This window comes from Vombatus ursinus, unplaced genomic scaffold (assembly GCF_900497805.2).
Source record: "Vombatus ursinus unplaced genomic scaffold, bare-nosed wombat genome assembly UNPS02012319.1, whole genome shotgun sequence".
Classification (NCBI taxonomy): domain Eukaryota; kingdom Metazoa; phylum Chordata; class Mammalia; order Diprotodontia; family Vombatidae; genus Vombatus; species Vombatus ursinus.
This window is the reverse complement of record NW_020952097.1, coordinates 1096943-1113196: the sequence shown is the minus strand read 5'-3', so window position 1 is coordinate 1113196 and position 16254 is coordinate 1096943. Positions and strand designations below refer to the sequence as shown.

The 16254-nt window shown below is 42.7% G+C and overlaps 1 protein-coding gene across 7 annotated transcripts in view; it reads left to right on the top strand.

Annotated features, from left to right (window-relative positions):
* The window catches only part of MROH1 (maestro heat like repeat family member 1), a 185195-nt gene that overhangs the window by 142093 nt on the left and 26848 nt on the right, over positions 1–16254 (top strand). For all 7 annotated transcript variants that reach the window (XM_027857638.1, XM_027857637.1, XM_027857639.1 and 4 more), the window contains one exon: positions 14235–14372. In XM_027857638.1, the coding sequence (XP_027713439.1) occupies positions 14235–14372 (138 nt within the window). The remainder of the gene's footprint in view (positions 1–14234; positions 14373–16254) is intronic.

Below are 16254 nucleotides of genomic sequence, written 5' to 3'. Positions count from 1 at the left end.
GGTACAGTGGATAGAGCACCAGCCCTGAAGTCAGGAGGACCTGAGTTCAAATGTGGCCTCAGACCAAACACTTGACACTTACTTAGCTGTGTGACCCTGGGCAAATCACTTAACCCCAATTGCCCCCTGCCCCAAAAAAGAAAAGAAATAGTGAATACTGTTTAGAACCAGAAGCCCTGTCCAGTGGAATGTGGTTGACCCAGTTCTGTCTGAGGTTCTAGACATTTGTACTCAGGGCCAAGTTCCTCCTCACCCCTTGAACAGCTCAGCCCTTCATTGACATCTGCCTACTCCTGATCAACTTTCCAGTTTCTCCCAGCTGAAGAAGGGCTTGTCGGGGTAGCTAGATGGCGCAGTGGATAAAGCTCTGGCCTTGGAGTCAGGCCTTGGGACCTGAGTTCAAATCTGGCCTCAGACACTTGACACTTACTAGCTGTGTGACCCTGGGCAAGTCACTTAACCCAGACTGCCTCACAAAAAACAAAAAATAGCTTGTGATAGATCCATTCATGCATACTGGCGCTAGGCACATGTGCACATGTTCTCTTTTGGCCTTCCCTAAATTGCAGTGTTCCTGTGGCTCATCAACCCTTTCTTTCTTCTTGTTTGTTTGGTTTTTTCCTTCCCTTTCTTTCTTCTTCACAGAGGGTCAGAGACCTTTCCCACATGAAAGAGCAGAGAACCAAGATTCCTGCTCAGGTTTTGGCCTAACTTGCCCCAATTAATTTGTCCTGTTCCCATAGGCTGCTTGTTATAATCTTCACCTTCATATCTGTAGCATTTACCCAGTCCACAAAGAAGCCCAAGGTATAAACTTTCTGGTTCCTTTCTGAGTCCTGTCTGCCATTTATGTTATTGAGGACTGAAGATATAGTCCTGGAGGGACTCTCTGGTCACTGATTCCCAGCTGTTACATCGGTGCCCCATATGTCTTTAGGGGTTTTTCCCCCTTTCCAGTTTATGACTGGTGTTGGGGAGGGGGATGAGTGGAAGTGACTGGGACAAAAAGACCAGGAAGACATGGGACCTTCCTTTTGTCTGTCCAAGGACCTGCAGTGTGATGAGGGAGCTAACAGTGGTCATGGGCCTGCCTCTGCAGAGCTCCCTTTGTGCTCCAGCATCATCTGGAGATCCTCAGAATTGGCTACAAATGGAAAGAAATGTGATACAGGCTTTAGCAAAGACGTTTTTTTTTTCTCCTTCACCCATATTTGCTTCATGCTGCAGGTGTGATTTCAGAGCCATGGTGTTTGTACAGAAAGGGTAGTGAGAGAGGGTGAGGCTTGGGTGGGAAGCACCAACCTAGGAGTTGTGGCAGGGCTGGAGCCCAGTGCCCAGCCATGCAGGCGCTGGCCCAGGCAGCCTCATCTGCTTTTCGCCCTCCATGCAAACAGGCGGTGCTGGCTGCCTGGCCCCGACGTCATTGCTGATTAATAGGGGAAAATAGTTTATCCGAAGTAGAGAAAAATGCACAGCCTCTAACTTCCAGACTTGCCCCAGGAGGTGGTTACAATATCAAAGTAATTTCCTGTAGGACTTTCAAGTTCGAAGGCTTCATGGTTCCTAATGCCAGAGAGAGACTGTGAAGGTAAATAGGATAGCTTGGCTAGGAGCAATTCTGGAAGCCCCTGGCTTTTGTTGGAAAGGGAGGAAGCTCCTGTGGGACTCTGTGGAGAAAGGGAACTTAGAGGAGTAGTAACGTTCATGGTCTACAAGCAAGTGTTCTCAACAGGCCAGCATTCCCCCAGCTAGGAGAGGAGAGGGTGGGCATGTAGCAATGGGGGCAGCACAGTCAGCCCCGAGACCCCTGAGTCCAGTGGGCATTCTTTTGGCACTGAGGACAGCTGTCCAGAAAATAGGAGTATTGATAGTTAGATTTCCCCCAAAACACAGACTGACTAAAAGGAAGGAGACATGAGTTCCTAGCCAGCCTTACTACATTGTTAGTCAAGTTCTTTCCTTTTTCCTTGTATTCATTGTGGTCTGCCATGTACTAGATCTTGTCCTTCCTCAGACTCATCCCACACCACCCCACTCACTACCCTTTCCAGCCTCCCACTATGTGCCTACTCTTGGGCCTTTCCCAGCCCCCTCCCACTTCCCTGAACTTTTTGTCCTTTCTCAGCTTTTTCCTCATTGTATTCACTTGCTGTTCTTTCCTCTCCCTTCCCTCCATCCTAGATCAGTCTTCTCCCATCCCACTACCCCAAGGTACTCCTTTACCCCCTTACTCTCCTGAAGTGTGGCCTTTATTTTCTCTACTGACCTAATTCACTGCATTTACCCCTTCTTCTCTATCTACTACTCTTCTGACTTACTGTCTTTCATGTGCTCCACTCTGTACTTTTAACTCCAGGCCCTTCCCGTGGTGCTTCTGAAGAGCCCAGATATGAAGTCCTCTTCCTCTTACAAGACTCTCTTACTTCATTTCCCTTCTCTAATCCTGCTCTCACTTTCCTTCCTGCTCCTGGATTAATAGACTTTTCTTCATCCCTAGTCTCAGGGATTTCCAGATTACTATAAATGGAATATGGATTTAAAAATCTCACATAAGAAATTGCCCTGAATCTTCACCCATTAACTGTTTGATCTTACTCTCCATTCCATTGTACTCCACAAAAGGTTACTCTATCCGAGCTGTGGATATTCCTCTTCCCTTACTCCTCCAGTTTAGCCTAACCTTGATTGTGAAAACACTGAACTGAATGGGGCTTGCTCCTGGGTGGGTGGGGGGGGGGGGTTAGGTTTGGGTGGCAGATAGGGTTACTAGGGGCAGGAACCCAGTTTGGCCTCAAAGAAGCTTTGACATCTAGGGATTCAATGGAGTAGGAAGAAGTGGCTTAGTGTTCAGAGGAATGCAAGCTCCTTGAGGGCAGGGACTGTCTCAGGTTTGTATTTGTAATACCAGGTCCTTGTACAATGTCTGACACATAGTAGGAAAGAAATAAATAAAAGCTTATTGATGAGTTAAAGAATGGGGACTCCCTCGGTCTCTAGTGGCTGAAGCATTGAACTGATCTAATTGTTATTTCCAGGGGAAGACCAAGAAACGATAGGAGATGGAACAGGAAGAGAAATGTCTTTGGTTTAGAGCCCCTTAGTGAGTGAGCCAAGCTAGAGGAGTGGAACTTTGTTTCTCTGGGCAGTGATCTCAGTCTGATGTTTCTGAAAACTGTTTCACAGAGATGAATGCTTTTGAGTCTTTATCGAAGGGCAGCTTCGGCAAGCAGGACAGGTTATGGTGCTTGCATTAACTATGGCATGTTTGAAATCTGGGCAACCCCAGTAGTGTCCATATCTCATCCAGGGCTCAGAGCTTTTGCTGTGAATGCTGAGCCAGACACATCCCATGAGCCCCTCATCTCCTTTGCAGCAGAGGTACCCAGGTGTCCATGAAAGAGATCTAGAAGGTCAACTAGGTCTTTCCTCTTTCATACTTAAGAAAGGGAGAAAGGGTGGCCTGAGGAGTAAGGTATCTGAGATACCCATCCTAAAACATTGGACAGGGGGGGATAAGAGAGAAAGGGATCTATAGCCAATCCTAGAGGAGTCTGGGGTGGGGAAGTACCCAGGTGTGCCACCTCTCCTTCAGCAGTAAAAGCTGAAGGCAGCTGGAAGGGATGTAAGAGGAGGAGGGGAAGGTACTTTGTACTGGCAGGGGGCCACAGCAGCTTGGTTGGGCTAAACAAAGTTAGCTCAGAAGTGTTCCCCACACATGGCACAGAAGGTGCTAAAGGAGCAGAGCTGGGCGGCCCAGTGTGCTTTATGGAACAATTAAAATTAACAGTCCAGATGTTGGGCTCAGCCAAGTGGAATGAGATGGGAGCTTGGATTAGAGAGCTGGAATGGCCAGGAAGTTTCCTCGAGGCAGCTGGAGACCCATGCAACCAGAAGGCCTGGCCTTGGCACCACCCACTAAGCAGTGCCCCCACCCTCATCTGATTTTTTTTCTTTATGGTCAGAGTCAAAACTCCTCACTTTTCTGCCCTATGGAAGCCCTGAGACCTCAGAATCAGATAAGCAGCTTGGAACTTATAATCGGTTCATCAAAGGGACATGCAGGCTTTAGCTTTATACAAAGCAGGAAACTCCTGTGTGCCCCTCTTCTCGTGTTTTCTGTCATTTATACTTTCAATTCAGTTCAGCAAATATTTACTAAACATATTATATAAATACTTTTTACTGGGGGGTACCAGGAGGAATAAGACAGTTTTTGCCCTCAAAGGAGTCTGAAGTCTACTCAAAGATAAGACATAGATAGAATTTGCTCTGATTTAAAGTAGGATGTCATAAGGGACATAAGAGGGCTACCCAAAAACTCTTGTAATAGTTTAGTGGGGGGAGGAATCACTTTTGCTGGGAGTAAATGGAATTTGAGCAGAGCCTTGAGAAATGTGTGGGATTTTGGCAGTCTAAGGGTGGGGAAGGACATTGCAGGCAGAGGAAGTAGCATTAGGAAAGGCAGAAAGTTGGGAAAATGCCAGATGTGTTTAAGGAATGCAGTGGAAAGAGCACTGGACTTTGGTAGTTTGAATCTGGGTTCTGCTCCTACCCAGCTGTGTGACCATAGGTAAGTCACTTAGTCTTTCTGAGGTAAAAATGGAGATAATACTACTATTAATATTAATGGGAATAATAATAATTTCCTTTTGCAGAGCCATTGTGAGAAAAGTGCTTTGTAAAGCTTAAGATTTGAATATTGAATATTCAATGTATTGAATATGATTTAATTGTTATAGAATCATAGACTCTTAGAATTGAGGGTCATGTAGTTCACCTTTTGAGTGAAACTTGTTTAGGTAAAAATGTGTTTTTGAATGTACTTGAGAAGAAATATCACTGTGGCTCTAAGTCAAGGATGAGGTGGGGGAGCCCTCAGAGACATCTTTGATTCTTTGTTCATCCCACTTCACTTAAATCCTGAGAAGTCTACCTTTGAGATGTCCCTAGAATACATCCCCTCCCTTTGGTTACCATTGGTATCACTGTGTCTCAGGCTGCTCTCTCACTTCTTGCCTAGATTACTGTAATAGCCTCCTATTTGATTTCCCTGCAACCAGTTTTTCTTTTGCTTTTTTAAAAATTAAGCTTTTTTCTTCCAGATCAGGAAAAAACTGCCTTTTCTCCCTCTCCCTTGCATTTTCATCTCTTTATCAGAAGGTGGGTAGCATGTTTCAGCATTAATCCTCTAGAATCTTGGTTGGTCATTATGCTGATGAGAACTCCTGTTCTGCTCACTTCACTCTGCATCAATTCATTCAAGTATTCCCAGGTCTCTCAGAAATCATCCCCTTTATCATTTTTTCACAGAATGATAGTATTCCATCATCTTTATATTCCATAATTTGTTCAGTCATTACCCAGTTGATAGATGCTCCCTCAGTTTCTAATTCTTTGCCACCTCAGAAAGAGCTATAACTGTTTTTTGTATATTCTTAGTTATAATTTTTTATCCTTTCCTTAATCTACCCACCCTCTAATTCACCTTTCTTCTCTTCCCCTCCTATTTCCCTGTTAAGTGAAATGTATTCTGTACCCAAGCAAGAAAAAGAGAGGAGAGAGAGAGAGAAAGAGAGAAAGAGAATTATCTTCTTTGCTTTTATGAAGCAGCTAGATGATCCAGTGGATAGAATGTTGGGCCTGGAGTCAGGAAGACCTGAGTTCAAATATGGGGGTTGTGTGATCCTGAGTGACTCACTTCCCCTCTCTTTGCCTTGATTTCCTCAACTGTAAAATAAGGATAATAACAGCACTTAACCTCCTAGGGTTGTTACGAGGATCAAATGAGATGATATTTGTAAAGCTATTAATATAGTTCATTGCATGTAGTAAGTGCTATGTAAATACTTATTCTCTTCCCTTCCTTTTCCCACTTTGACCAGTTAAGCTGAGAGTGAAGTTCAAGTGTCAACTGCTCCCCCTACCCCTTCCTCCTTAGACTTCTACTTGTAAACTCAATTATGTGAGATAATTTTCCCCAACCTCTCCCTTTCCTCACCAGTGATTAGTCTTTCCAGATCATTAGGACATGACAGAACCATTCCCAGATTTTCTAATTAGACTCCCTCCATGACCTCTGATGATAATAGGGTTCAGAGAGGACATATATATGTCATCTCCCCATGTTAGAATGTAAGTAGTTTGTCCTTCTTTAATTCCTTATGATCATTCATGTTTATCTTTTTATTCTTCTGTTGACTCCTGTGTTTGTACATCAAAATTTCTATGTAGCTCTGGTCTTTTTATCAGTAATGCTTGGAAAATCCTCTATTTCATTAAAGGTTTGGTTTTTTCCTTTGTAGCATTATACTCAGTTTTACTGGGTAGGTTATTTTTGGCTGTAAACTCATAACCTTTGCTTTCTGGAATATCATTCCAAGCTCTCCACTTCTTTGTTGTAGTAGCTGCTAAAATCGTGTGTGATCCTGACTGTGGCTCTTTGGTCCTTGAATTCTTTCTTTTTGGCTGCTTGTAATGTTTTTTTCTTAGATCTGGAAGTTCTAGTTTTTAACTGTGATGTTCCTGAAAATTTTCATTTTGGAATTTCTTCCAGAAGGTGAGCAATAGATTATACGTATTTCCACTTTGCCCTCAAATTTTAAGAGGTCTGGGCAGTTTTCTTAAAGTAGGATGTCTAGGCTCTATTTTTGGTCACTGCTTTCATCACCATTTTTTCTGTCTCTTACCTGTCCTTCACGTGCTGCCTTTCTGTTGCTGCTCGTGTTGCATTCATGCTCAGAAATGTTTAATGGATAAAATCCAAACTCCTTAGTCTAGAATTCAAGGCTGTGCATGATCTGGACAACCTTTCTTTTCAACCTACTTTTCCAGTCTTACCTCGCATTACTTTGCTTCGCATATGCTATAAACATACTGGCCTATTTGATCTTCCTAGAATTCATCTCATATTTTTCTGTTCCCTGCTGTCTTTCATGGCATCCTTTCTTTTGCTTGGAATGTCCTTCTCTTCCTCATTCTCCCCCTCGCCATATCTGTTCATCTCTCATGGCCCAGTTCATAATGCAGACTCCTCTGTAATGACTTCTGTGGTTTTCAGTGCGCTTCCCCAACCTTAAAATAATATGAACTGTCATGATACTGTGCCTCTTCCTAGTATATTGCATTTATAGTTATTTGTATGCATTTGTGTCTTACTATCCACTAGTCAACTAGAAACTCCTTGAGGAGAGACCAAATCTTATTTCTTTGTATCATTAAACACAGAACCCTACACTCCATAATGAGGATAATAACTAACATTTATATATTGCTTTAAGATTTACAAAGCACTTTACATATGTTATTTGATTGGTAAGTATTCAGCAAATATTGAATAAATCAATAATTAAATGAATGAAGTATCCAAAGAGGTGGGAAAAGAACCCAGAGAATGCAGAGTCATGAAATGTAAAGAAAAGCTTGAGCAGAATTTGATGCTGCAGAGAAATGAAGACTTTTGAGGTATAGTGGACAAAGTCCTAGGTTAGGAGTCAGAAAGTGGGGATTCAGATCTGCCTCTGCCCCTTAGTAGTAGCTCTGTGACCTTAGGCAACTCACTTTACCAGTCTGAAGTACAGTTTTGGGGGATAATCCTTTTACTGCCTGCATTACCATGTTGTTGTAAGGAAAAAGTATCTTCTAGATTTAAAGTACTGTTATGATCTCAGAGGCAGTGTGGAATAGTAGAAAGGGAACTTAACTTGGAGTAAACAGACTTAGGTTCAGGCCGCAGCTGCCATACTTCATACATTAGCACTGGATTGGTATTATGGATGGAAGAGACCTTATAGATGATCTAGTTCAACCCCTTCATTCTACAGATGAGGAAACTGAGTCCCATTGGGATATAATGACCTACCCAGAGATCAGTAGCTAGTAAGTGGCAGAGATAAGAATGAACCCAAATCTTCCCATCCAAGTCTAGTGTTCTTTCCACTATAGTACACTTCCAAGTTAATTACTCTCTCTGAGCCTTAATTTCCTGATCTGTTAAATGGCTATAATACTCTCACTACCAACTTCATGAGATGATTTGAAGGAAGAACTTTGTAGCTTTGTCTGCCTTAAAATTCAATAGAAATCTGAGCCGTTGAATTTCTCAGGAAGGTCTTCATCATATTTTTACCACTCAGCCAGCTCTGGTGCTTTGAACCTTCTCATCTCTGGTGGTTTCAGGGACTCCTCCTTCCCCTCATTCACAGTCCCCATGAAGAAGTGCTACTTCCCTCCTTGAAGATATTCCATCATCATTGATTTCAAGATAATAAACATCTGCCAGATTGTACCATAGAGATTTTACTAGGACTTCACATCTGGTGTGTTGTTGTATCTGCTTTCTGTTGTTTGCCAGACAGATTTTGGACCTCTAGGGCTGGCTCTTCTTCTTTCTACCCTTTCCCCATTCTTCCCATTTCTTCCCCATTCCAGGAATGGGGAGCCCTGTACTGCTTCTTTAGGGTATTCAGCTCAGTCCTGCCTCTTTTGTTTACAAGTAAGAGCTACTCAAGTAAATGAACCTTTTGGAAAGATAGTAGAAATAGTTCCAAGGTCTTGTATTCTCTGTGTATCATGCCCACACCCTTCTCTTCCTAGGACATCTGCCAGGTTTTCTTCATGGGCTTGATTCTGTTTTTTAGAAGATTAGGTCACTGGAGCCTTTTATAGGAAGAGACCTAGAATGGGAGGCAAGGATGCTGTGGTCTAGGGGATTCTGGGTCACCCAGTCTGAATTTCCGGCTTCCTGTATATTGTCATAAGAAATATGTTTATTGGAGAGAATTGCTTTGAAGGTTTGACTTTGCAAGGCTCTTTTCACAGACTTTTGATTTCCTCTTAGAAACTATGACTTTAGTGTGGGCAGGTAAGCTATAGTATCTGGTCATGGCTGGGAATTTGAACAGAATCTTGAAGGAATCCCGGGAAACTAACAAGCAGAGGAGAGGGGTCAGAGCATTCCAAGAATGTGGGACAGCCAATGCAGAGACACAGAAGCAGGGGATTGATTGTGATGTGTGAGGAGCAGCAAGTAAGCCAGTGTCACAGAATTATAGTCTGGAGAGTAGAAGGTAGGAGGGAGCCAGGTTATGAAGAGTTTTAAATGTCAAAGAGAGGAATCTTGGAAGTAGAGAAGGGAGCCATTAGGGGCTGACATGGTAATACTTATGTTTTAGAAAATCACCTTGGTAGTTAAATTGAAGGATGGATGAGAGTAGGGAGAAACTTGATGCAGACAAACCAATCAGAAAGTTACTGTAATAGTCCAAGTGTTGATGAGAGCCCAATCTAGGAGTGTCGCTGTGTGAGTGGAGAGAAAGGGACACATACAAGAGATTTTGTGAGGGTGGAAACAAGATTTAGAAATGGATTGTATATAAGGAGTCAGTGAGAGTGGAAACTCAAGTATGATATCAAGGTTGTAGGCCTGGATGACTGGGGAGATAGGTGGTGGTGCTCTCATTAGTAAAAAAGAAGTTCAAAAGAAAGGAGGGTTTGGGCAGGAAAGATAATGAGTTCTGTTTTAGACAAGTTGAGTTTGATGTGTCTACAGGATATCCAATTGGAGATATCTAAAAAACAGTTGATGATGTGAACCTAGATCAGGAGAGAGACTGGAGCTGGATATGTAGATCTGGGAATCATCTGCGTAGAGGTAATTGTACCTGTGGGAGCTGACAAAATTACCGAAAGACAGTATAAAATGGAAAGATGAGGGCCCAGGACAAAGCCAAAATAGCAGGGTCTTCTGTTTTCTGTAACTTCAATTGTTTGACTTTATAGATACAGCCTACTACAGAGAATTTTTTGCAGAAGCATTCTTGTTCTCATATTTTCGTCAAGGATACCCTTGATATTTATGTAGATAATTCTTGTCTTTACAAGTTTATAAAGGCAATAAAGATATATGGATCCAAAGTTAATGGTTTTCTCTTGCTTGCCTTCATTAGGTATGACTATTGCTTGTGGATTTTTCCATTCTTTTAGATCATCTAGTTCCACTTCTTCATTTTACAGATGAGGAAATTAAAAGGTTTCATGGATTTTAGGTGTTTTCTCATTAACAGTTTCTAGGCTCTTTTGCTCTCCCTGTGTGACAACAAATCATTTTATATTAGTTAAACGTTTATAGGAAATGTGATAATTAAGGCATATATCTTTCTGTTTTTTCAATTTTTCACTTTTTGGTTTGACCTCGAATAGGTCAGGTTGAAGCTGTTCATTTTTCTTAATGTCTTCTCATCTTTAATCTTTCTTTTAAATTGATGTTGATTTTGACCATTGCTCTTTATTAGTCATGGCTGACTAAACAGACGACTGACTCTAGTCCAGTTTCTATATCAGTAGGCAGTCTTGTCTTCAAGATAGAGTCCGTTTCTTTTGTGTATGATTACTCTTCAGTCCAGTGACACTCAGCCTTTTCTCTGGCTGTCCATCATGCCTGGAATGCTCTCCCTTCTCATCTCTGGCTCCTGCCTTCCCTAGTTCCCTTCAAGTCCCAGCTAAAATCTGACCTTCTACAAGAAGCCTCTCCGAATTGCTCTTAATTCTCATGCCTTCCCTCTGTTGATTATTTCCTACTGATCCTTTATATGGCTTGTTTGTACATATTTGTTTGCCTCTTGTCTCTCTATTAGATTGTGAGCTCCTCCAGAAAAGGGACTGTTTTACCTTTCTTTGTATCCTTAGCATGTAGCACAGTGGCTGACACGTAGTAGGCACTTAAGAAATGCTTATTGGCTAATTGACTAAAGCATTGCTGACATGCTAAAATTGGCCATAGCATGTGTTGTTTTCATTTATTTTTAAATTCTGAACTTAACATCAGCTAAAATGAGGATTTCCATATGTGTGATAGAAAAAAAGAGTTGTACATGAAACTGCATATCTTGTTTTTATTTTTGTATATAATTCAGCATGTTTTTTTCAAAGCTATTTAGCTTTTCTATTGTTCCTCTTGACCCACAGTAGTGTTTGAGAGCCATGAACCACCTCCGTAGTTTAGGGCGTAATCTAGGCAATTATGCTTTTATTTATTTATTTTTTTTGCAAGGCAGTTGGGGTTAAGTGACTTGCCCAGGGTCACACAGCCAGTAAGTGTCATGTGTTTGGTCTGAGGCCAGATTTGAACTCAGGTCCTCCTGACTCCAGGGCCAGTGCTCTATCCACTGTGCCATCTAACTGCCCCCTATCCACAGTGCCACCTGACCCCCTTTTTTTACTTCTAAAAGCGTAATTGGGGGCAGCTAGGTGGCCTTTGAGTCAGGAGAACCTAAGTTCAAATCCGGCCTCAGATACATAACACTCACTAGCTGTGTGATTTGTGTGGGCAAATCACTTAATCCCAGTTGCCTCACCAAAAACAAAAAAAAGTTTAAAAAAAATGTAGTTCTTTATTAAAATAACAAGCATAATTGACTTCATATTGATCATATCTTATTTAGAACAAAATTTTAATTAATATAATACTAAAATGCCAGATGGTACCTTTCTCATTCAAGTTCAACTGTCAATCATTGTTTGATTGAATTCTGATTCTATCCCTCTCATGAGAGTTGTTGTTAAGAAAAGTTAATAATCTGGGGCAGCTCGGTGGCGCAGTGGTAGAGCACCGGCCCTGGAGTCAGGAGGTCCTGAGTTCAAATCCAACCTCAGACACAATACTCACTAGCTATGTGATCCTGGGCAAGTCACTTAATCCCAATTGCCTCACCAAAAAAAAAAAAGAAAAGTTAATGATCTCTGATTGCTGTGCCTTTGATAAGTCTGTGAGCCAAGCTTCATTTCTGGATTGAGCACTAAGACTGGCATCCTACCGACCAAGGTCACTTCAGCTCGTTTATGGTTGGCATTGAAAGCAGTAAGCTGCTGTTGACAGAACATCTGCTTCTGAGGCCTGCTTAACATAGGCCAGAATCCAGCATTTCAATGTTAGCCCTTTCCTGGGTCATCATTCCTTATTCGTTTTAGATTTTCTCTCCTTTAGTCACTTGGCATCCTGGTCTGCCACTTTCTCATTGATTCCCTGGAACCAGATCCCTGCTTAATCCCAAGCTTTGATGAGCATAGCCCTCAGTTGGTTCTGGGCCTCAGTAGTGCCTCTAGAAGACTGAGGCCCCACAGTTAGACGTTGTTCTCCAAGGACTCAACTCTGCTTGTTCTCTCTCTCTCTGTCCCGCTCGCTCTCTCTTCCCCCCCTCCCCCCTTCTCTCCCTCCCTCTTTGCTTCTTTCTCTCCGCATTGGGCTTCAGTTTCCCAGGGGCGAACATAAGGACTTTGCACTAGACTCCCTCTACCTCCTAGAGTCAGTCCTTCGTATGACTGAGATTGATCCCTGCCTGCTCGGGGCTTCCCACTTTCACCTGTACTGTCCTACTTGTCTCCAGGAAACATTTCTTGCCCAAATTGGGTGTCCCCTGTATTCATTGTCCTTCCTGATAGGACAGTGAAGAATCACTCGTGCTTTCAGGGAGTGGAGAATTGATCCTGGGAGCTCATATAGCCCTAAACCTTTCCTCTTGTCTGTAGGGCTGTGTACATACATGCTTTCCTGAGCTAAATTGTGGCAGGGGTTTAAATAGATTGTGAATATCTCTTCTCCAAACTTGATAAGTTTCTTCCTTTTTTATAAAGCTTGAGTGTGGCTTTAGCTTTGTGCTAATACTGATCTTTTTTTCTTGTAAAAATCTCTTTGTTCCTTCAGATGAAGTAACTAAGAGGTAATTTAAGAAACAAACATAAAGATGGAAATTACATGGAGGCAGATAATTTCAGCTTAACAAAGAGAAAAATTTTCCAACAATTTCAGTTATCCTAAAGTGAAATGGACTGCTTAGGGGTAGGGAGTTCCCTGTCACTTTAAGCAGAAACTGGATAACCATCTCTCAGAATTGTTGGAGGGGGGATTTCTGTTTGAATACAGTTTGGACTAAGTGACCTCTGAGAGAGGTCATGTATCATAGTGGAGAATGTGTTGGGTTAGGAGAGTTATGAATTCGGTCCCTCCTCTGACACTTCCTTGTTGGATGACTATGGGTAGGTCACTTAACCCCTCTGAGCCTCAGTTCCCTCATTTGTAAGATGAGGATAATAATACCTGTAGTCCCTCATAGGATCGAATAAAATAAGGTGTATAAAGTGCTTTGCAAGCTATGTTGTTGTTCTGTCATTTCAGTCATGAGGGACTTTTCACAACCGCATTTGGGGTTTTCTTAGCAAAGATAGTGGAGTGGTTTTCCATTTCCTTCTCCAGCTCATTTTACAAATGAGGAATCTGAGGCAAACAGGGTTAAGTGACTTGCCCAGGGTCATGCATTTAGTAAATGCCTGAGGTCAGATTTGAACTCAGGTTTTCCTGACTCCAGGCTTAACACTCTATCCTTTGCACCACCTAGATGCCCTTGAAAACTATAAAATGCTGTATAAATGTCTGCTATCATTATTATTCTAAGTATGAGATCTTGGGGTGATTGTTTATCCCTAACATCTCCCCTCTTCCTACATACACACACACACACACACACACACACACACACACACACACAGTTTTGAAGGAGTGGCAAAATTCTCTTTAACTGTCTAGGTACAGAGCAACTGACTTTCTCATTCAAATGATTGATCCTTTTGAATTCATTTTCTGTTCCTCAGTCTAATCTGGGCATCCCTGAAAGAAAAAGAAAAAAGACTTAGGACACTAGGCTATGATTGCTGTAGAATCACCAACGTACTCCTGCATGGTGGGCCACATAAGTGTGTGTGCAGAAGCGTGAGTGCCTTTGTGAGTGTGGCCCCATGGCTACATAGCAGGAGCACAATCCCAGTGTTCTGTTCATTTGCAATGATTTGGGGAGGCCATCCTTGGGTTTGCCTGACTCCTTGAGCAGGTATGGAGACAAATACATAGAGCTTTAGATAACAATCTTTACCCAGCCAATGAAAGAAAACTAATCCATAAGTCCTATTTATTTAAGTCTGACAGTATAATACTTATGTTCCACATGATGCTGGCTCTGTGTTGGTCATGGGTAACTTCTAGCCACAGGTGTGCTATCTGACTCAGCAAGCTTTTTGTCAAGATGGCCTTAGGGACAAATAAAAGCCTCTATGTATCTCCAGGTACGTCCTGCTTGCTAGGCTCTGATAACCAAGGAGAGGAAAGAAAGATTCTTCTAAAACGCCTTATGGTAGAGAGAAGGTTGTCTTTGGGACAAGACAGGTAGATAAATCCTGTTTCTATCTAGTTGTGCTGTGGAGACACTGCAGGCCATGCTGTTCCGTGGAGGAAGCGGGGAGGTCATCACATACGTGGGTCTGGATGGTGGCTGGGAGCTGATGAAGACATCCGAAGGCCATGAAGAGGGAGTTACTCTTCTTGCCAGGTAAGGGGGCCCAGAGGGGAGATGGTGGTTTTATGCCTATTGTCCCACTTGGCCCCTATCTTGGCCAATGGTAACCTCCCCCTACCCCAAGCCCTCTCTTCTGATGTCTGGTCACATACCTAGAATCACAAAAACTGAGAGTTGTAAGGGACATTTTAGAGGTGATCTAGTCCAACCTAGCAGTTCCAGAGGCCAGAGACATAACAGGTAGTCTTAAAGACCTCCCTTTTTGTACTTGACTGGGGATTGGCAGCACCCATTTCTGAGCTTTACAGATCATATGGTTTTCATAGCAGGGCCTTGGGTCCCAGGTGGTGAACAGTTCCATTTCTCTGCCAGGGTACTAGACAAAATATAGTTGTGCGAGGCTTATGCCAGGTAGAACTGGCATTAGTGATAGAAGAGATTTCTCCCACCCCTTACCCAAATTAGACTTCCGTGGGGTTATGGGAACACTAAAAACCATTGATAGTCCACCTTGTCTAATGTTACCTAACCTCAAGGTTCTCTTGACTCTTACACATCCCTTCCTCTGTGACTCCCAAAAAGACAGATCACTCCATCATATGACCCATGATTAGAATTCCCTGTAATAGATGAATGAATTGAAAGATAATCTGGCAAGAGGCAGCTAGGTGGCGCAGTGGATAAAGCACCAGCCCTGAAGTCAGGAGGACCTGCGTTCAAATCTGGCCTCAGACCAAACACTTGACACGTACTAGCTGTGTGACCTTGGGCAAGTCACTTAACCCCGATTGCCTCACTAAAAAAAAAAAAAAAAGATAATCTGGCAGGATCGTGGCTCTTGTGTGAAGACTGACTCTTCATTCCTTCAGAGATAGCTTTGGGGGTTAGCTATGGGAACTGATCTGAAGGGGCAATTCTGATGTTCTGAATGTGCTTCCTTGGAGGTCAGAATTAGCAGGTAAAGAAAGAGAAGGAATGAGACAAATCAGAAACAAAATAGAAGAAAGTAAGCCCAGAGGAGATGGCTTCCCCTCGCTCTGACAACATAGGGGCCAATGGGCCCAAGCTACTGTCGCAACGACAACAAGCATTTACTGAGAACTTATGTATCATGCCCTGTGCTCAGGGTTGGGAGTACAGATACAAAAACGGGACAGCCTTTGACCTGAAGGTTACCTTTGTCCTGTATCTTTCCAGCCTCTCTCAGCCAAACTCCTTGAAAAAGCTGTCTACGTTTGTTGCGTCCATTTCCTCTCTTCCTCTTCCTCTTCAGCCCAGTGCTATCTGGCTTTTGACCTCATCACACTACTGAAACTGCTCTCACCAAAGTCATCAGTAACGTCCTAATTGCCAGATCACATGGCCTCTTCTCAGTGCTCACCCTCCTAGACTTTTCTGCTGCATCTAGCACTGTTGACCATCCATTCCTATCAGATACTTCCTCCTCTCTAGGTTTTTGTGACTTTCCTGGTTCTCCTCTTACCTGACCTCAGTCCTAACCGCTTCTCAGTCTCTTTTGTTGGCTCGTCATCCATGCTGCACAAATTTAACTGTGGATATTTCCCAAAGTTTTGTCTGAGTCCTCTCTGCTTTCTCTCTAGGTAACCTAATCAGCTCCCATGCTGAGACAAGGCAGGGAGACCAGTTATGTGGCAACCAACAGTCCTATACATTCAGCCCCCATCCTCTCTAGAACTTCATTCCTGAATCACTAATTGTATATTGGAAATTTCAAACTAGATGCCCCAAAGACATCTGAAACTCAACATGTCCAAAACTGAACTGATTATCTTTCCCCTCAAATCCTTCCCTCTTCCAAAATTTCTCTATTTCTGTAGGAGGCATTACCACTTTTCTAGTCTCCCAAATTTGCAACCCTAGCATTATCCTTGAGACCTTTCCCTTACTCCCACAT